Below are 19491 nucleotides of genomic sequence, written 5' to 3'. Positions count from 1 at the left end.
CAACTTCCTCAGCTTTGCCAGCTGCCCCGCCTATAGCCCAGGCCCAGGCTGGTCTGCACAGCCCCAGCAGATGGACACGGCCACTGTCCTGCAAGCTGCCCCTCAGCTGCATGTGGTGTCAGCAGCCCCCAGGAGTCCCAGAGGCACCCAGAGCAGAGTTCTGAACCCCAGCACCCAGATGCTGAGCGAGTGGCTGGCTGGGGCCGGCTGAGCATCCTAAGCTCCTTCAGCAGCCTCCCTGGCCTCTGCCCACCAGAGGCCAGCAGGGACCCTGAGTCATGACAACCAAAAACATCTCCAGACATTGTCGAATGTCCCTGAGGAGGCAGAAATCACTCCCAGAGCCACAGGCTGGAGCAACCATAAATGCCTGGTCCAGGAAACAGAAGGCTGCCGGGGAGCGAGGGGGTCCTGCTTGGAGGGCAGGAGGCCGCCATGGGAGGCTCAGCCCCGCCGGCTCCCAAAGCAATGCAGGTCATGGCTAGAGCCGGAGATGCCATCTCAAACGGTTCCAAAGTCAGGCAGGTAACACCAGAGTGGGAAGCTTGTGTACTGCCACGGACTGCCCAGTGATGGCCAGCAAGTGTCCTGAGAAGGAAGACGCTCCCCTGTGCTCCTGCCAATGGCTGCCGGCAGGAAGGTGGCCCCAGAGGTCTATCTTCCCGATTTTCAAGCAAGGCCAAGTGCTTTCCACCCACCAACCAACAAATCCCTTGCACTGAGCTGCTGTCCAGCAAGTCACAGCCTCAGGCCAACGGGTGTCCTCCGCCCTACTTCATGGTGGGGGAGGAGACCGACTAGGGCAAGGTCCCTGAGCAAAACCACCCATCTGGCATGGCACTTGAGAGGAGGACATCACCCGCCAAGCCACAGAGCCTGGTGGAAGCTGTGTCAACTCCAAAGGCCCATAATGCTAGACAGCAGGTGGGGACCGGATCTGGGTCCCTGAGATAAGACAGCCATCACCTTGGCCAGTTTTACTCAAGTTCTTCTTCAAGTAAGACCCCAGCTAGAAACCAGTCAAGGACCTCTCTGGTGGCCACAGGGGAGGGGGTGCATTCCAAAGGCTGGGTATCACCGTACCCTAAACTCAGGGTGCAATCTGCAGGGTCCAATCTGGAAAGCCACCGGCTGAGAAGCCAGGAGTCCCCCCCCAGCTGGGGCTCTGCCAAGAGTCCCCAGCTGTCACTTCCCCTTCAAGACCCAGACCAATAGTGACCCCAGAGAGCAGACTGGGATCCCTCCTTCTCTTCCCCACAGACCTGCTGAGGGCTCAGGCCGTCCGGCATGGGACCCAGCTCTGGGGCTGGGGGCTTGATGTCCGTCACACTGACCTCCAGGAGTCCCATGTCCTCCTCTTCCGAGTCACCTGGAAAGCCAGACGGGCCGATGACACAGCTAAGCCGCGGACCACATGCCCTGGTCAGACCTCAGACCAGCCCTGGACACAGGTCAGCAGCAGCAGGTTCCTGGCTCGGGGGCTGTGGTCGCCACTGCAGCCCGGGGCCCGGGGCTGCGCGTCGGTGAACAAGTGGGCGGGGGAGAAGAGCCACCAGCGGCCACACAAAGTCGGGTCCCGCAGGTCCCAGGTCTCAGATCAGCCCTGCCCGACACCATCCATGCTCAGGCCTGGCCACTCTGGTCTGGCAAAGGCCAAGCCACCCATGTCCCCATCCGTGGGCACTAAAAATAGCTTTCCTCTGGATGCCCCAGGGGAAGAGAATCTGCCTGAAGAGCGCGGCAGCGGTCTGCACTGCATTAAAAAAACAATGCAAACCCAAGAAGGAAAAGTTCAACCCAAGTCTGACGAGGCTCCTGGGCTAGCGGGAGACAGAGGCCCAGCCCTCGACCCTCCTTGGCACCGGGAGATGGGACCCCTGCTGCTCAGCGCTTCTGAAACCCTGTGGCCACAGAAGGTGGGTGCTGTCGGGAGGCAGGGAAGAAAAGGGAAGTAAGTGGCAGTGACCCCAGAGGCCCAAGGGAGCAGGGACACCCGGCGGGCCTTACCTGAGCAGGAGATGGAGGAGGAGGAGGAGGAGGGACACCGGACAACGGCATGGGGGTGGGGGTGGCAGAGGCCCTCCTGCCGGGCCCACATGACGCCCTGGGCGCCACTCCGCACCCACCCCAGCCGCCGGCCCCGTGGCTTCCTCTTCCCCCACGCGCTGCTGGGTAACATTCTTGGCCTGCGATCCGAGCCCTGCCCGGCTATTAATAACGCGCTGGTGGGAGGGCCACTCAGGAGAGGCTCAGGGTTAAAGGGCGGGGTGGGGAGGGCCCAGGGCAGGGAGGGTGTCCCAGAAACAGTGCCTGCCATGACCGGTCCCCTCTCTCATGGTGGCCGGTGCTTCCCAAGTGTGGAGGGGCGTGAACAGCATCCACGCCTGCCCCTCAGCACCACGGCAGGCCCACGGGGGCTCAGCCCACGCTGTGGATGAGGAACCTGACACTCGGGAGGAACTGGGCAAGGTCACAGTGAGGAGGCCACAGGGCAGGGATGTGACCCAGGTCAGTGTGACACCGTCCTGGCACCAAATGCCTCTGCCAAGGCCTGCCTGCCACGCAGGGCTGTTCCCACACCACCTCGTCACCCTCGCCAGGGCTCTGGAGAGAAGCCGTGAATGCCCCCCAGCAGAGGGGGTCACTGAGCAGGGGAAGAGGAAACGCAGGACTCCGCAGAGTGTCCGGTGTCCGCTCCACCGGGCGGCCTCCACCCACCCCAGGACTGGCACCCCAGGGCTCTGCCCAGAGACCACCGCCCTCGGGCCTCTGCCCTCACATTTCTTGTCTCCTGGCGGCTGCCCCCAAAGGCAGCAGCTGGGTCTAGCTTGTCCCTGTCCCCCCAGTGCCTGGCAACATGAGCATCCCTGGGGCCTTCCCCAGTCCTAGAGCAAGGGGTGGGCTTCATGGGTAGGAGGATAGCCGTGGGGAGTGACCAGGGCAGGGAGGATGGCGGAGATGGTAGGAGGGCAGGTGCATATGTGGGCAGGGGGCACCAAACCTGGCAGAGAAGCCTCAGCCTCCCACCCCGCAGCAAGTGTCCCGGGAGAAGCCCAGGGTGGGATACGGGTGGCCCTGCACCCGTCTCAGCACTACAGAAGACCCCTGCCAGCCACCAGGAGGCACCTGGGCACTCAGCCAGGCCAGGGGAGACCTCTGCAGGGCCCTCTCACCACCTGCCTCTGCCTCCCACTGCTGCCCAGGGACTGGCTCCTGCAGCCACCCCCTCCTTCCCACGCGGCAGCCCTGCCCCCTCCACTGTACTAGAACCACAGCCCCCAGGGCAGGACTGCCCCAGCCTGTGCACACTTCCCAAGAGCTGGAGGCAGCTCCCAGCACACAGCAGGAGCCTCAAAAACCCAGGAATGAAGAAGCGACCAAGGGCCCCACCCATCCCTAGAGCCCTGCTGACCTCCTCCTGCTGACCTGGCCCTGACGCTCACCCCACCAGCCGACCCTTCCACCCTGGGACCTGCTCCTTGGGTGTTTACAGGGGTTAAGTGAGGAACCGCCAAGCTTCTAGGTCAGCACCTGGCACCCAGCAAGTCCTCAGCCTCCCCTCCCCTCCTGTGGCAGCCCCCCATGATGGGCCTCCCCTCCCCCACCTTTCACCACCCCCTCCCACTCTCCTCCTCACACCCCAGCACCCCACGTGCCACCCCCCATTTCATGCCTGTCCCCCAGCTGCACCAGGAGCCCCTGGGGGAACACTTTAAATTCATCTCAGGGTCCCCCAGGTGGCATGGGGCAGGGCAGGTAGTAGGTGTTCAATAAATACTGGTTGGAGACTGGCGGACAAGTAAAGGGACGAGCAGAGACAGAGATGGGTGAGGCCCAGTGAGCCAGGGAACAGGAGGCCAAGACACCCAGGTCAGGACGCTGAAGGGGGCCCAGCTCTGCCAGAAGAGTGGGCAGCAAGTGGAGACTGACAGGGACATTGGGGATCCAGTCAGACACCCAGGGGCGCCCCACCCATCGAGCCCTCCCCCTCCCCCGGCACAGAGCTGAGCACCCGACCCTGGCTGCACGGGCCTCACCGAGGACATCTTTCCTGTGCAGAAAGGAGACTTTGCGCATGACCGCCATCCGCGTCTTCTCCAGCCCGTCCTTGGTCCCGCTCCTGGCAGCCTTCATGAGCTGGGTCATCTGAGCAAAGGCAGAGTGCCTCATCAGAGAGGCCGGGGACCTGGACACCTGCCACCAAGGGCTGCCAGTCCCACTGGACCTCAGCCTGGCTGCAGACATCAGGACCACCCGACCACCCAGTCCCGGGTGAGTGCACAGCAGAGGCCAGGAGAGAGTGGAGGCCAGCAGATGCGCTCAAGGCCTGAGGGTCTCCCTGTGGGCAAGGGGGGGTCCTACCCCAGCGTTTCCCTCAGAGCCAACTCCACCAACAGGTGCCGGATTAAGGGGTGCACACCTGTAATTCCAGCTACCCGCGAGGCTAAGGTAAGAGGATCGCACATTCGAGGCCAGCCTCAGCGATTTAGCAAGACTGTCTCAAAGTGAAAAAATGCAAAGGGCTGGGGTGGAGCTCAGAGGCACAGCAACTGCCTGGCACGAGCAGGGCCCTGGTTTAATGCAGGGCTACAAAGAAAGGAAAGATTAAGGAGCAGTGTGCCGGGAGAGGCTGGCATCCTGGTCTGGCTTCAGATCCCTCTCGGCACTCCCAACAAGCGGGCCTCAGTGTCCCCAGACAGCCCGGAGGCAGCGGCCAGACCCACCCACCAGGGTCAGCAAGACCAAGCAGCCCTGCAGAGCTGACCCGCCACGCAGGCACGGGGTTGCTGCAGGGGCCACTGGGAAGAGGTGCACACAGGTGAGGGACCATCCCTTGCCCCCCACGGCCAGGGTCCTTTCTGAGCCGCTGCCTGGGAGAAAGCGGAAGTTGCCAGAGAGCAGGACGCAGCTTCCTGGTGGACGCCAGCCTGGTGAGCTGAGCAGGGCGTGAGGCGCAGGAAGCACATGCCCAGGACAGGAAGCAGGCGCCCGCTGCCCCCGCACCTCCTCCATTCCCTCTCACCAAACCCAGCCCAGCCCTGGCACCTTCTGCACCACCAACCAGCACCAGCCACCTGAGCTCTCTGCAGCAAGGACGGACTCTGTACTGCCAGCACGGGCCACAGGTGGCCCTGAGCCCTCGGGGTGTCCTGAGACCTGGGTCACTGATCACGCCTCACGTAACCAATGCCAGCGTAACAGCTACGTGGCCGTCAAGGAGGCCAGCGGTGTGCCAGGGAACCCTCTCCTGACTCTGCCCAGGGGGAGCAGAGCTGACCCCCATCCTCCCTGTCCTCCTGGCCACAGGCTTCGCAGGGGTCTGGGTGAGGAGGGCTTGCTGAGAAGCCCGGGCAGTGCCCAAGAGGCAGGGTGGTGGCTTCCCACGAGCAAGGCTGGCATTCTGGAAACTACCCACGGGAAACGGGAAGTGGGCCCAGCCCTCCCCGCGCCTGTGGGGCACAACTCCTGCCCTCTCAGCAGGAATGGCCATAGCACCCTGGAGAGGCCAGAGAGGGAACAGGGTTGACCCCGGGAAGCACGGCTGGTCTCCTAGGGTACGTCCTCTCTGGGGCCACGCACCCCCAGTGCCTGTTCTGGTGGAAAGCCGTGGGGCGTTCTGGGGACCCGCCACAGGGGTCTTGGGGGCTCATCTGAGGCCCTGCCCTTGGAGAGGAAGAGCAGCAGGCACCTGCCCAGAAGGCTCCGGGGGACCAGGTGATCAGTCTGCAGGGTGCTCCATGGCCCCTCAGCCAGGAGCAGGGGCTGGGAAATGCACCTGTCCCTGCGTCTGCCCTCCATGGCTCCTGGCTCCTCGGGGCCTCTGTGTCCTGGAGGCTGAACCTGCGGGGCCTGGGTCTCGGCTGGGGGAGGGTGGGTAATCGTGGCCCCGTTCCTCCTCCTCCCAGGGCCGGGCTCGGATGACGTGGGGTACAGGAGGGACACACTCAGGGGTTGGTGCCTGGCAGGCCCAGCTGGAGGCCCAGCTCGGCCACCAACTGCCAGTAGGACCAGCGGTCACCACTTTACTCGCCTCAGGTGCAGTGATGGCAGAAAGACGGCCGCCCCAGGGTGCAAGCGACAGGACGGTCAGCCTGAGGTACACGAGGGAACAGCGGTGGCCGCCATCCACTGCTCTCTTGGAGCCGAGCACCCTACAGACCTGATCACCGAGGGCCACTCCTCCCGACACCCGTTTCACAGGCAAGAAACAAGGTCCAGAGGGGCCATGGGGCCTGCCAGGACCACAGAGAGAGAAAGTGGCGGGACCGGGATCTGAACCCAGGTCTGCAGGCCTCGAAAGCCAGTGATGGCCACCAGGCCACACAGCGAGCCTCACTCGAGAGCAGCCACTAACACGATGATATCACCTAGAAGCCCAGGTCCTGCCTGAGGGGGCTGCAGTTTCTCCCACAGACTTCCTCACCCTGGGCCTCTCGGAGCATCCTGGAGGGGCGGTCCCACGTCCCCCACGCTAGATTCCTCCAGGTGTAACCCAGCCCGCCCACCGTGGTCACTAAGTACTGCAGAACCAGCACCAGGCCAAAGTCAGGAGTGTGTGTTTTAACCAAAGGCCTCGGGTGAGTCTGGGAGTCTGCAAACCTCCCGGGTTCCTGTGGGCATTAGCATCTCGGGTGAAGAAGGGAAGGTGCAGCAGAGTCGCAGAGGGACGGCTGGCCTCGGGCACTGCCCCTCGCAGGGCAGGTGGAATGCAGCCAGGCGCCAGGGCTCGGCCCACCGTCCAGGGCGGGCGCAGCGGAAAGGCTCCATGGGTGGCCGCAGCTCACGAGGGCCCCTCCGGCCGGGGCGGGGCGGACGGACAGACGGACAGTACCTTACAATCGTACTTGTGCTTCAGCTCCTGCATGTCTCTCCCCCCAACTCTTAAAGCCAAGATGTCCCTCTTAGTCCTGGCGTATCTCTCCTTTAGCCTAGTCAGGTCTGGAGACAGCTGGAGCGCAAGCGGCAGGCAGAGGAGAGCAGGCGGGAGGAGCAGGCGGGACAGGAGGGACAAACAGACACAGGAGAGAGGAGACTCAGTCAAGTGGGGCGGACACAGGGCAGGCGGGACAGCACCCCGTGGGCAGCCGGGTCGGTCCCGCTGGGGTCTGCCCAGCAGCGTCCAGGCCAATGTGCTGGGGTCTCTGCGCAGGGGGTCCAGCCGCTGGGGAGCAGGGCAGGGCGGGAACGAGCCCAGGTTCCCCTCTCTGGGGAAGGGGACTGTTCCGGGGACCACGGCATCTTCCCCCAGCCCGGGCCCGTGTAGGGCTTGTAACCAGAGGTTCCTGGCACATTCGTGAGGAGGACCTAAAGGGCAGGGCAGGAGCATCAGTGGACACGTAGGCCAAAGCACAGAAAGATGGATGAGTGGGCAGGGGGTGGCTGGACGATGGGTGGACGACAGACAGACGCTGGGTAGATGATGAATGGACAGGCCATCGGATGGATTTGGTCTGGTGACTGTACAGCTGGGCAAGTGGAGAGATGGACAGAGGAGGTCATCAGAGGATGTGGACAGGTGGATGGAGACATGGCCGAGCGTGCTGGGCAGTGCCTAACAGCCGGTTCTCCAGGAAGAAGAGCCCTGTGGGCGGCACTGCCCGTAAGTACCCTCCCACCTGGGCCAACTGCACTTCCACAGCGCCCCCGAGAACGTGGGCAGAACAGAGATGCGGCCGCAGTGCGGGAGTTCCCATGAGCAGCACTGCCAGCCCCGCAGCCCTGGAGGACGATGGCTGCACAGGAGGGCGGGCGGGCAGGCGGGCAGGGACTGGCTTACGGACACCCATGACGATGGACAGAAAGGGAGACGCACATTCAAATGCGTGAGCTGTGTAAGCAAGAGGGACACTGAGTACAGTACACAGAAGACCAACACAGATAACGGACACGTAGAAGGTTCTAGAATGTGAGCTCTGGGGGCCGCAGGTCTACATGCAAATTGTGGCTCCCACTTGCTGGCTGGAAAAGTCTCTTTCCCTCTCCGAGTTGCAGCTTGTGTGCTGGTAAAATGCTCGTAAGAGGCCATGAGAATAGCCCACTGGGCCGTAGGGTCATTGAGATAATAGCTCACAGAGAAAATTAAGTGTAAAGCCCAAAATTTAGTAGGTAGCCAAAAAACAAATGCCAATATTATTTTATTTTTAAAATTATGAGTGACCAGTATTTATTAAGTGGATGGGAGGATAGATGGATGGACAGATGGGTGGATGGGTGGATGAAGAGATGGACAGAGAGATGGCTGAGGTGTTTTTATCCATATGTGATGCTGAGTTTTGGCTCTACCATTTACTGGCTGTGTGACCCTAAGCACATCACTTAACCTCTCTGAGCTTAAGTCACATAGGTTTTCTGAACAACAAAATGAGAATCTTCATAATAGTGACCACCCTAGGGTAGTAGGAAAATCTAGTGGAACTGCTTTTGAACTGTACTGCACTGGGTAAATGGTCTCTATTGTTATACAAGTATCAGGACAGGGATCCTGAGACAGTGACCCAGAATCCTGAATTCCTCTATAAATAAGCTCAACCTTATAAAGCCACAAATCCCCTCAGCCTTCTGGCGCCCCTCGCCTCTCAGAGCCTGAGGAGCTAGGAAATGTTAAGGGTCAGCAGTCACATGCCCACGTCAGAGCGGGGTGTGCAAGGGGCTGCAGCCCGAGCTGGCACTGCTGGGACGATCTGCCCGTCCTGCAGGCCCCGCCCTGCTGGGTCACGGTGACCTTGGTGATGAGAGGTAGTAGGAGGAAAGTGGAGTCCACCAGTGGAAGGATCTCCCCCACCATGGGTGGCAGCCAGCAGCATGACCCGTGGACCTACAGGACAGTGGCTGCTCACCTGGACAAGGTGAGCAGACCCCTGGGCCACTTTCTCCGGTGAAGCCCACCTGCCTGGGGCTGGCCCCTCAGCACAGCTGACAGAGGGGCTGGACTGGCTCTCCTGTGGCAGATTGAGTGCCAAGGCCACGGTCAGACTCCCAGGACGGGACCGCACTGTCCCTCACACCTGCCGCCTCGCTCGCCTCCGCCCTCGGCACACAGCAAGCAGCGGGGCAGGAGCATGCGCGGCCGTGCAGCCCAGAGCAGGCGTGCCCAGAACGCACAGCCCAGCAGGGCTCAGCAGTCACCCAGGCAGAAGTGACACCAGAGCAAAAGCCCCTCCACACCCTCCCACCTCCCGAGGTCACTGCTGGTCAGGCAGTAGGCGGGCCTTGGCCCAGAGCCAGACAAAAAGCCCTCGAGTTAGGACCCCAAGAACTGTCCCAGGTTCCCCTCTGAGGAGGGTCCGAAGCCCCCCGGGGAGGGTGTAAGAGGCACACAGACCCCACCCCAGGGCCCGTGAGGTTCGGCCCAGCCCAGCGATTCTCAAAGTGCGCTGCGGGCAGAGCGCGGGTTAGAAGGCAGGCGCCAGACCCCAGAGAGGGAGGCCCAGCAGGGGGTCCACCGATCCTCACGCCCCGCAGGCCTGAGGGCCAGCACGGAGAGCCTGAAGCTGCCTCTCCGTCCCTTTCCCTCTGAGAAAGAGACAGGGTTTGGGGGTGACCGTGGAGAAGAGGGGGACCTCTAGGGGCTGAGAATCAGGCCCATAGCTCCAGAGTCTGCTGGTCACCACTCAGAGCAGGAGAGAGACCCATGGGTTGTGCCCTCCTGCAGAGAGGGCCCAGGGGGTGGGGCTTCATAGCCCAAGTGTCCTGCCCCAGGGCAGAGCGGGCTGCCCCTTCTTAGAACACACAGCAGACTGGGCCTCCTGGGCTTCTTCCTGGGCCCCCCCGTCCTGTGAGAAGCCTCCATGGTCAGGCCCACAGCTCCCCACCCACGTCAGGCGTGTGGCCAGGCGTGTGGCCATGCTGTACACAGCACATTTACAAGGAGTTTCTGTCTTCATTTTTGACAAATTGGTTCACAACTGGTGACTTCTCCTAAACCATAAAGGGTCATTGAGTCTGGGTCAGGCCTGCCTGTCTCCATGTCCCCCAGCTACACCTGAAGTAAGGACCTGGCACACAGTGGGGTCAAAACGCGTCACTTTATGGTCAGCGAGCCACCAGGGCATTTTCTGTGGCCCAGCCATGAAGGCCCAGCCCTGAGAATCCAGGGGCTCAGACAGGTCCCCTCAGCCCCCCGCTTGCTTAGGCCTTGGGAAGTGTGTCCTGGGCCGAGGAAAGGCTGCCTGGAGCCTGCTGGGGACTGGAGGGACCCACACCTCAGGAGTGGGCAGGAAGCCTTACGGGGGCTGCAGACACGGCCTGAGCGGCGCCATCCCAGCTGCCTGGCCCTGCTCTGGGCCCTGCCTGCCTCCACAGGACTGGCCCCCAGAGGGGCCTCTCCTGCCTGTCGGTCATTTCAGAAGGGGCCTGTCACCTCTGGCCAGCAGGTTGCAAGAAGCTGCTTCCACTAAGCTGCATGTCTCGGAGCCGCCGTCTGGTGGCCTCCACAGAGCCACGTGGGACGCACAGGCGGGTCGGCTTCCTCTGGGCTTTAGTGGCTCCCTCCGTGACATAGGCAGGAGGAGCCCCGTTCCACAGACACCACAGCAGCCCTGATGCCACGTGAGAGGCCATGGAACGCTGCCACCTGTTTACTCCCAGGACACAGCGCGCAGTGTGGCCCTAAGTGTGACCTCAGAAAGCACCCTGTAGGGCAGGGAGACCACTGATTGGACCCAGGGCAGCCACGGAACTACTTGGAGCCTTGGGCTGAGCATGACTCTGAAGTCCACTCTGGGCCCTGAGTGTGAACTGGCTGGGTGTGCACAGGAAAGGTGGGGGTGGCCCTGGGCCAGCACTGACCACGACCACCCCAGCTCTGAGGTTCCCCACAGCCACAGAGCAAGGCCCAGGGATCAGCTGCTCTGGGACGGCCGGGGACGGCCTGGGCCGCTCGTTCTCAGCGTTCATTCCCAGGAAATGCTGATCGAGACCCTGGTCCTCGCCCTCACTCCCCATTTACCCCCTCCCTGAAGGGGTCTGGGTGCCCTGACCTTGAGAGGCACTCCCCGGGCCCCTCACCTTGGGCTGGAAGGACACTCGGTGCTTGGCGGGTTCCACCTCCGGCTTGGCCTCCTCCCCGGAGTCCTCGCTGTAGCTCTCAAACTCACTGGAGCTCCAGCCTAGGTCCTCGGCCTCCCGAGGCGCCCTGTCCCGGTGCAGGTCTTCATAGAGCAGGCTCTTGTCCACCCCTGGGGCAGGGACAGGGCTGGTGAGCCCAGGCCAGGAGGACAGGCACACCAGCTGGGCCCCAAGCCCACTCTCTGAGCCCAGGCAGATGGCGGGGGAAGGCAGGGCAGGGGAGGGGAGGACACTGTGGATGAGGGGGCCCTGGCCTGGCCTTGTCCCTTTCCTCAGCCATAAAATGAAGGGGACGCCAATACATCATCAACGAGGGCCTGAGAAAATTGGGCATCTCCAAGAAACGCACCAGACACACGAGAAGCTCGAGAACTCCTCCTAACACCCCGGCTTCTCGGCGCCCAGGGCCCACTCAGGCCCTCCTGGGCATCTTCTGGCAGAAGACCTCAGGGTCCTGTCCTAGCTCAGGCCCTCTGCATCCTGGAGACACTACAGAGACTTGGGGGGCATTAAATGAGAGAGCACGGGAAAAGCCTGGTCCTCCACAAACGTCCTGTCCTGCCCTTCAGTGGGATCCCTCATCCCAAACCCGAGGTCCCACATGGCCCAGGATGGTCCCGTAGGGGGCGACCTGGCCCAGAGTCCAGGAGGGTTCCCTGTCTTCCAAAGTCCCATGGGAAATGCCTTAGTCTGAAAACTTGAGGACAAGAACGGAGATCCCCCCCTCTGAAGGGACAGAACCCACCAGAGCCAGAGTCTTGGGGTCCTTGTCAAGTCAGGTGTGAGGTGCGGATTTAGGCTGCAGTGGGAAAGCCACTGTCCTGAGCCAGAGGCCAAGCTCCAGCCCCCGCCTACCACAGGGAGGCCCTGGGCAGGCCCCTGGGCACCCTGAGCCTCACTTCCTCCTGTTACCTTGAGGAGACCCAGCTGAGGCTGGACTCCAAACGGTGCCTGAAGTTGAAATGCTTTTGCAGGCACAGAAGACCAATCTGAGACCATGCTGCAGAGCAGGGGCAGTGCTATCAGAGACCTCCCTGCCAGGGGACCGCAAGCTGTGGGCGGGGCAAAGAGGACACCAGCCAAGAGCTGGGCCTCGGGGTTAGCACCCAGCAGGAGCTGCCAACCTCGTGTGTGGGCTCCGGGTGAGCTGGGTGCCACATGGTGACCAGAGACCCCAGTTCTACCCGCAGGAAAGTTGGGGAGAGGGGGAAGAGATCATCAGCAAGGAAGAAAATGGGTCCATGGAGCCCCTGTGGGAGAAGGGGACTCAGGACCAGGCAAAGATAACAATGGCTCGTGTCTCCAGAGATGGAGCAGCTGGTGGGCAGGCTGTGGCCTTCTGAGGGCTGAGCTGGCTGCTGTGGTGGCCACACCTGGAACCCCAGCTACTCAGGAGGCTAAGAGAGGAGGACTGCAAGTTCAAGGCCAGCCTCAGCAACTTAGCAAGACCCTGTCTCAAAACAGAATTAAAGGTCTGGGGATGTGGCTCTTCTAGTGCACAAGGCCTGGGGTTCCATCTCCAGCAACACAAAAAAAAAAAAAGAAAGAAAGAAAAGGCTGGGTTCTGCAGAGCCAGCGCCTGGAGGTGAGGAACATGGTGATGACAGCAAGGTCTGCACTTCCACAGGCCTGACTGCCACCGCGCCTACAGCCCTCCTGTCGGCAGCCTGTGGTCAGCACAGCAAGACCACCAGGCCTCTGTCCTATCAGGCGGACTTCTGCCAGGACGCCACCATCCCCCAGTGACCCTGGAGCTCATTTAGAAGGGCCCTCTCCAGGGGAGGCAGACCTGCGGGACCCTGGGCCCACCCCTCAGGCTCTAGGGAGCTCACGGGGCCCCAGCTTCCTCGGCCTCCGCCTTTGCCAACTCTGAGGATTTCAAAGCACTCGCCTCCCCCCGCTCAGCATGTGACATCACCTCGTGGAACTGCATCCAAATAATACCCTGAGGACAGGGACATTATCAGCCCCTTTGCACAGATGGGTCAACCTAAGGCCTAGAAAAGGAAGTTCTCAGGATGGCCCACCCCAAAGGCCAGAGTTGAGACACTTTTTATATAAGGCAAGGCCTAAAGGCACAGGGTTCTGTGCTCCAACCAGCGGCCAAGTCTGGATTTGAACCCAGGCCTGTGTGTCTCTGCCGCAGGAACGGCCTGCACCTCAGCTACAGCCTCTCTCCCCAGCTGCCCCAGCTCCCAGGCAGATGTCACAGAGCCAGCAGCAGCCCTGTGCACGCAGCGTCTTCCTGGGGCCAGGCCCTGGCCGAGCTCTCTGCAGCCTGACTCACCGGATCCTTGCACATGGTCCCCACACACCCGCCACCGGTGTCTAGCCCGAGCATGGAGCAGGGCCATGGCCAGCTGCAGCTGCATTACCCTTGGGTGTAACAGGCTGTCTTCTTCCCCAGCAGCCCTGGGAAGCCTGAGAGAGCACCCCCTTTCCTGAGGCTCAGAGGGGCGAGATGGCCTTCCCAGGGACCCACAGCCAGAGCATCATCCTGCCCAGGACAGCCTGCTAGCCAGCCTGGCCACGCCTGAGGCCACACCCAGACTCTGCCTGACCACCTACAGGGTGTGACAGACAAGAAGGAGGGCACCAGGCTGGGGGCATGGAAGGAGCCCGACGGAGAAGCCCCTCCCAACCCCAGGGAGGCAGGAAAGCCCAGAGACCATACCAGGCTGATGGGCATCCGGACCCTCACAGGGGACGTCGTCGTAGATCACATCTTCTTCCAGGGCGGGGAAGGTGAACCGGTCGACTGGGAGAGAAGGAGAGAGCCATGAGGGCACAGCCTCCCGGGGGGCAGCTGACCAGCTGACCCCGAGCAGCCCCTCGGGCACCCGCCCGGTGACCACCAGCCCCTGCCTCCTGGCCACCCTCAGGCCTGCGCCCCTGGCTGACCTACAGGGAGCCTGCCCTTCCCTCCTGGGAGGCCCCTCCCCCACAGCAGAGCGGGGCTGAAAACCAGCCCCCAGGAAGCCTGGCTGGCGGGGGCTCCACCCCAGTCCTGGGCCCCAGCTAAAGCGTTTATGGGGGAAACAAACGGGGAGCCCCCGCCCTGGTGGACACAGCAGCCACCGAGCCCATGCAGCCCTGGGGGTGCCCACGTCGCTGTCAGCCCAGAGACTACAGGATGGACCCTGTGTGTCAGGGACACTCACTGCGACGGGAGCTCTTCCGCTTCCAGCTGGAGCGCCGGACCCCAGAGAAGGCTGCTTCCACGGTGTCCCCATTGTGCACCGCAGCCGGCACCCTAGGGTGGAGAGGAGGACGGTGAGCCAGGGGACCCGCCCAGCAGGCCTCACTAGGCAGGCAGGGCAGGTGACTGGCAAGGGCGGCTTCAGCCAGGCCACCAGGGAGGCTTGCAGCTGGGCTGGCCCCAGACAGCCACCTCCCATTTAGGTTTCCTCATCTTCAGCAGGTGCACAAGACCCGCCCGCGGCTTAGAAGAGCACGAAGACAGAAGTTCACGGTCATGAGCACCAAGCATGGCCCTCTGTTAGGTCCCAAGCATGATCTCTGTGTTAGGTCCCAAGCATGGCCCTCTGTTAGGTCCCAAGCATGGCCCTCTGTGTTAGGTCCCAAGCCCTGGCCCTCTGTGTTAGGTCCCAAGCGTGGCCCTCTGTGCGAGGAGCATCTTCCCTCCAGGTCCCACAGGACACCCCTGCCTCCGGCTCCTGCAGGACTCCAGAACTTTGAAGCCTATACCTGGAGGGTGAGCTCAACACCCACCCCTGAGGGGACCAGCGACGGCTCTCCAAGGGCAGACAAGCAAACGGAGTGTGGAGAAGGCCGGCCAGGGCCATCTGAACCGGCCATCGAGGCAGCATCTCCAGGGACGCCCCTCGGGGCTGCCTGCTCCTGAAGAGACGGGCACCTCCCCTCCAGGGCACCTTCACCCTGACCCCACATCCTGTCTGGTCGTGAGAGGAAGACCAGGCAAACCGGCACCAGGGGCTGCCTACGAACACCCGGGCTCGCTCCGCATGGAGGCCAAGCAGAAGGAGAAGCACCCCAGCTGGGGGCCCTGGGGAGAGGTGACCCTGGAACCCACGTGGGCCCTTGGCTGGATCCTGGCACGTGGAAACCCTGTGGGAGCACAGGAAGTCAGGGGCTTGTGGGCAGCAGCGAGCCGGCCTGGTTTCCTAGTTTGGGCTACAATCCCTGGGACATGGCAGGGGTTAACGGTGGGGACCTGGAGAAGGGCACACTGTGAATGGCCTCCACAACATTTCTTAAATCTAAAGTCATTCAAGAGGAGGGATTTAGGCTGTTGGCACCTACTGCGAGCCAGGCCCCTTGCTCCCCTCCCAGCAGCCCCACTTTGAGGGTGAGTAAAGATGCCCCTGGCAGAGCCAGGCCATGACACCAGCTTGGCTGGCTCCAAGCTGGGCACTTGCCACCACACCCACTGCCTCCCAGGTAATCCAGTGCCATCGGTTGTGAAGGACAGTTCCCGTGTGCTGTCCAGCACGGTGGCCACCAGCCACTTGTAACTACTGAGCACCTGAAACATGAAGGGGTTGAACTCTTATTTAACTTTAGGTTAAATTTCATTCTGGATGGCCACTTGTGGCTGGCTGCCACCCATCTGGGCAGAGTGGGTCTCAGTCACCTGCACTATTGGAGATCCAAGCTTCAGCTCGTACCAGAAATGAGCAGTGTTGTCCCGGGGTGAGGGTGACAGCACATCAAGGAGAGTGTGACCCCAGGTCAAGGGTCAGCAGGGGGCAGGTCTGTCCAGGAACAGGAGTGGGAGCTGCTCTAGGGAGTGGCCAGAGCCCTGATCTCTAGGAGCTACTTCCCTGAGCCGCCGACACCTGCAGGGGCACCCAAAGGTGCTGAAGCCCTGCTGCTCAGAAGAGCTCAGCCAGGCTTAGGGGGCGCTGGGGACCACCCATGGACCCTCCTTGCTTCAACACTTAACCATGAACAGCAGGGACCCGGGACGCTTATAGAGTCACGTGGGTGTTGTAGAACGCAGGTCCCATGGAAATGTCACCATAGGTAACAGAGGGAAAACTTAGTGAGCCACGAAACAGCAAGTGCAGGAAAGCCACAGCTCCGTAAAAAGAAAAAGACAACAACAACTGTCCCCTGGACACGGGCACAGAAGCCTCAGAGACACCAGAGGAGGGAGCGAAGCCGCCGCCCATCATGTTCTGACTTCCTGATTTTTCCAGAGTAAATATGTCTGACTTTTACAGAAAGGAAGAAGAGCAGGGAGGGCCGCAGGGAGGGAAGAAGGAAACGTACCTCAGGTCAGCTCGGGAGGGACTGACCAGGCGCCGGGGTGTGGCTTGGGAGTAGAGCCAGGGCTCGGCATGCCCAAGGGAGGCCCTGGGCTCAATCCCCAGCACCATGACAATAAAAATTAACAAGAAGGACGGGTTGGACATCCCGGGGTCCCTTGTACCCAGAGTCTGCCTTGGACAGAGCTGCACGCTGTTCAAGCCTCGCTTGCTTTGGAGACAGTGACATCAAGACACTCCATGACCAAGCATGGGGTCCTTTCCATCTCAGTCTTCCTCCCTGCAGCTGCCCCAGGTGGGTCTGCACTCTCCTCTTTATGGAGGGGAAACCGAGGCTTAGGCAGGTGCATCCCTTGGCTCACAGTCCGTCCTCCACCTCCAGAGCTCGCGGGTAGCCCCTTTCCACCTCTCGAACTCTGACCTCCTGCCTCCCTCTTAGGAGGACCCTGGTGAGGACACCAGGCCCATTCAGAGAAGCCAGAATCATCCCCATCTCAGGATCGGTCCCTTAAATCACATCTGCGAAGTCCCTTTGCCACTACATGGCAGGTTCTGGGGATTAGGAGATGACAGCTCTGGGGTGGCGGCCACCGTCCTGCCTGCCAAAGTGGTCATGAGATGGTGTGGGCAGGGTTGTGTGAACCGTGAAGCCTTGCACCTGGGTGCTGTGAGCAATGAGTCCCCTGTCCCAGGTGCTGGGGATGCAAGATCAACAAGGCAGAGCCCCGTGGCTCGATGCACCCACGGGGCTCTACAGTGGGGCATTGGACACACCAACAGGCTCACCACAGGCACCGTCCTCAGGGAAAGTCTGGTGCCTTCCGAGCTGGGCTCTGAAAGGGCCTGGGAGCCAAAGGTCACGGCTCTGATGTGGAAACAGACAACCTGGAGCCAGGTGGAGAAGAGAACCGGCAGAGCCCTTCCAGTCTAAGGGCTGTCGTAGCCAGAGAGGGGCCCCCAATGGAAAGAGGGTCCTGAGCCCCGATACCTTCCACTGGAGGAAAGCTGGGCCCTGTCTGGCCTCAGGCCTGCAGGACAGGGCCCAGGAGGCTCATTGCTCCAGACTGGGGACATCAGGTGTACGGAGAAGCCCAGGATTTCAAACAGCTCCCCATGAGGCCTGTGGTGACATGGAAAAGTCCTCTAGGGGTTGGGGGGACGCTCCAGCCTGATGTCCTGCCCCTCCCAAGAGTCCCTGTCCTCCCACACGCAGGAGCCTTGGAAGCCACGGCCAGGGCCAGGCTGCCAGGAAGCCCCCCGGTGCCCCATGTCCATTCTGTTCCAACACTGCCTCACCAGCCTGGCCTCTTAGCTGACCGACTCAGCTCCTGGCCCCCTGGCCCCCAGGAATCCAACTGCCCATTCCTCTCTCAGGCCCCAGGCCCCAGGTGACAGACTCCAACCAAGGGACAACACAATCTGCCTCATCCAGATTAGCCCAGGAAGGGAGGGACAGGAAACTCCAGGGAGCCAGTGTCCCCTGCCTAGGCCAGGAATCTGGACCCTCAGCCACTGGGCAATGCTGAGGTGGGGGCAGGGGGCAACACCAGGCAGGAAAAGCAAACCAGTCCACAGGGCGGGTGAGGTGTCCAGGGCTGGACCAGGGGTGGGCGGCTGGCCTGGCTCCAGGGGAAACACAGGAGCTGGACGCCAGCCCTGCTGCTCAGGACCAGTCCTTAACCAGGGTTTCCTCAGAGAGAGGTCAAGATGGAGGGTGGTCACCAGGGCACAGGTGCCAGAGTCCACCAGCAGAGGCCAGGCCTGCAGAGGCTCCTGATCCCACCATCTACCAGCTCGAGGGGATTCGGGAACTTGGTTCCCATCTCCAAGCCTCGGGGGCTGTTCAGCAAGACGGGTATCAGGGACAGTGCCAGCCTCCCCGGCTCCGAGTGGTGAGCACACAGACGTGTGCACTGGGCACTGGGTACAGGCTCAGCATCTGCCCAGAAGTCTCTGGTGACTCTGCTCTGTGGACCTGGGCACTGGACCCCTCCAGGGCCCCTTTCCCCTTTCCTCTGGCCCCTGCCCTGGCCCTGCCAGCTGCCAGAGTCAGTGTCCAGCTTCAGAGGTGCTCTGGCTGTGTGGCTGGTCTCCGGGAGTCAGAAGGTAGAGGCCAGGTAGGCAGCCCAGCAAGGCCCAGACCGTTTCCCAAGCTCTCCGCGGGGCCGTGGGAAAAACACAGCCAGAGAGCTGGAGTGTCCTCAGAGACCTGGGGGTGGTTCCCGGTCTGTTGGCAGCACCGGGACGGACCAGGAGCGCCCGTTTCCAGCCCCCGTCTTTACTGTTTTTATTTGGAAACGCGGTCCCACTAGTTGCCCAGCCTGGCCTGGAACTTGTGAGCCTCCAGCCTCAGGAATCAGGTGCACCCGCCACACCTGGCTGAGACCTGTGTTTTAAAACCAATGTTTGCTCAGTGGTCAGCTTTGGGGAAGTTAAAAAAAAAAAAGAAAGAAAATCAAAATTTTGTTTCCTTTTCTCCTGGATGAGAAAATGACCTGGTGAGTCTCCTCCCAGAGGTCCTCAGAGGAAAACCACCCCAGGGACACGGCTGCCACTTGGTCAACAGGACCCAGGAGGGACAGAGCAGCGTGAGGGCTCTGGATGGAAGTCAGGAGGTGCCCTGCAGCCCCTGGGTGTGAGGTGAAAGGGCTCCTCAGGCGCCTCTGCAGGGGGAGCGCGTCCCATGAATGGCATTCAGCAAGGGACAGTAACCGCCCTGTTGCCTGTTGACAGTAAGCGCCCTACAAAGTGACAAGTGACACTCATTCAGTGTTGTCTCAGGGAGAGGCAGGCCCAGCCTGAGTGGGAGGCGCAGGGCGCACAGACTCCACCCTCAGGCCATCCCTGGGAAGCATCCCCAGTGCACAGAGAGCCAGGGCAGAAGCCAAGGTCACCCACACTTAGAAGAGACCGGAGCTCACTGTGGCTCCAGGTGGGATGTTATCATCCACCCAACACACGGGGAAAACAGGCTCAGAGAGGTTCCCAGGCATCCAAAGCCACACAGCAAGGAAGAGCTGAGCTGCTGCCTCCAGGAGCCAGGGCTCAGGGAGCCAGGTTAACCTCGGGGCACTGGAGTGGCACTGAGAGGGTTAAAGGGGAGGCTGAGTCCCCTCGTGCCTGAACCACAGCTCCCTCTGAAAGACCCTAAGCACCTGACCAACAGGATGAC

The 19491-nt window shown here is 61.8% G+C and overlaps 1 protein-coding gene and 1 long non-coding RNA gene across 5 annotated transcripts in view; one reads left to right on the top strand and one right to left on the bottom strand.

Annotated features, from left to right (window-relative positions):
- Arhgef10l (Rho guanine nucleotide exchange factor 10 like) overlaps positions 1-19491 on the bottom strand; it is an 80324-nt gene that overhangs the window by 54795 nt on the left and 6038 nt on the right. Inside the window, exons 4-9 of one of the 3 annotated variants that reach the window (XM_027951907.2) lie at positions 14229-14320; positions 13742-13825; positions 11008-11177; positions 6833-6949; positions 4038-4146; positions 1263-1369 (exon numbers count right to left, since the gene is read on the bottom strand). In XM_027951907.2, coding sequence (XP_027807708.2) covers positions 1263-1369; positions 4038-4146; positions 6833-6949; positions 11008-11177; positions 13742-13825; positions 14229-14320 — 679 coding nt within the window. Of the gene's footprint in view, positions 1-1262; positions 1370-2007; positions 2180-4037; positions 4147-6832; positions 6950-11007; positions 11178-13741; positions 13826-14228; positions 14321-19491 lie in introns of those variants that run through there. The other 2 variants (XM_027951909.2, XM_027951910.2) reach the window with 2 other exon arrangements.
- Positions 1272-8383, top strand: LOC114105445 (uncharacterized). Of its 2 annotated transcripts, XR_003585012.3 has the most exons (4): positions 1272-1451; positions 1714-1916; positions 4060-4272; positions 4398-8383. It is a non-coding gene; the product is annotated as an uncharacterized lncRNA (long non-coding RNA). The 2 variants fall into 2 exon arrangements; XR_011708767.1 differs by having other exon boundaries at positions 4060-8383.

The sequence above is a fragment of the Marmota flaviventris genome, chromosome 10 (genome assembly GCF_047511675.1).
Source record: "Marmota flaviventris isolate mMarFla1 chromosome 10, mMarFla1.hap1, whole genome shotgun sequence".
NCBI lineage: Eukaryota > Metazoa > Chordata > Mammalia > Rodentia > Sciuridae > Marmota > Marmota flaviventris.
Note: the sequence above shows the minus strand (reverse complement) of the source record. Positions and strands in the feature narration are given on the sequence as shown.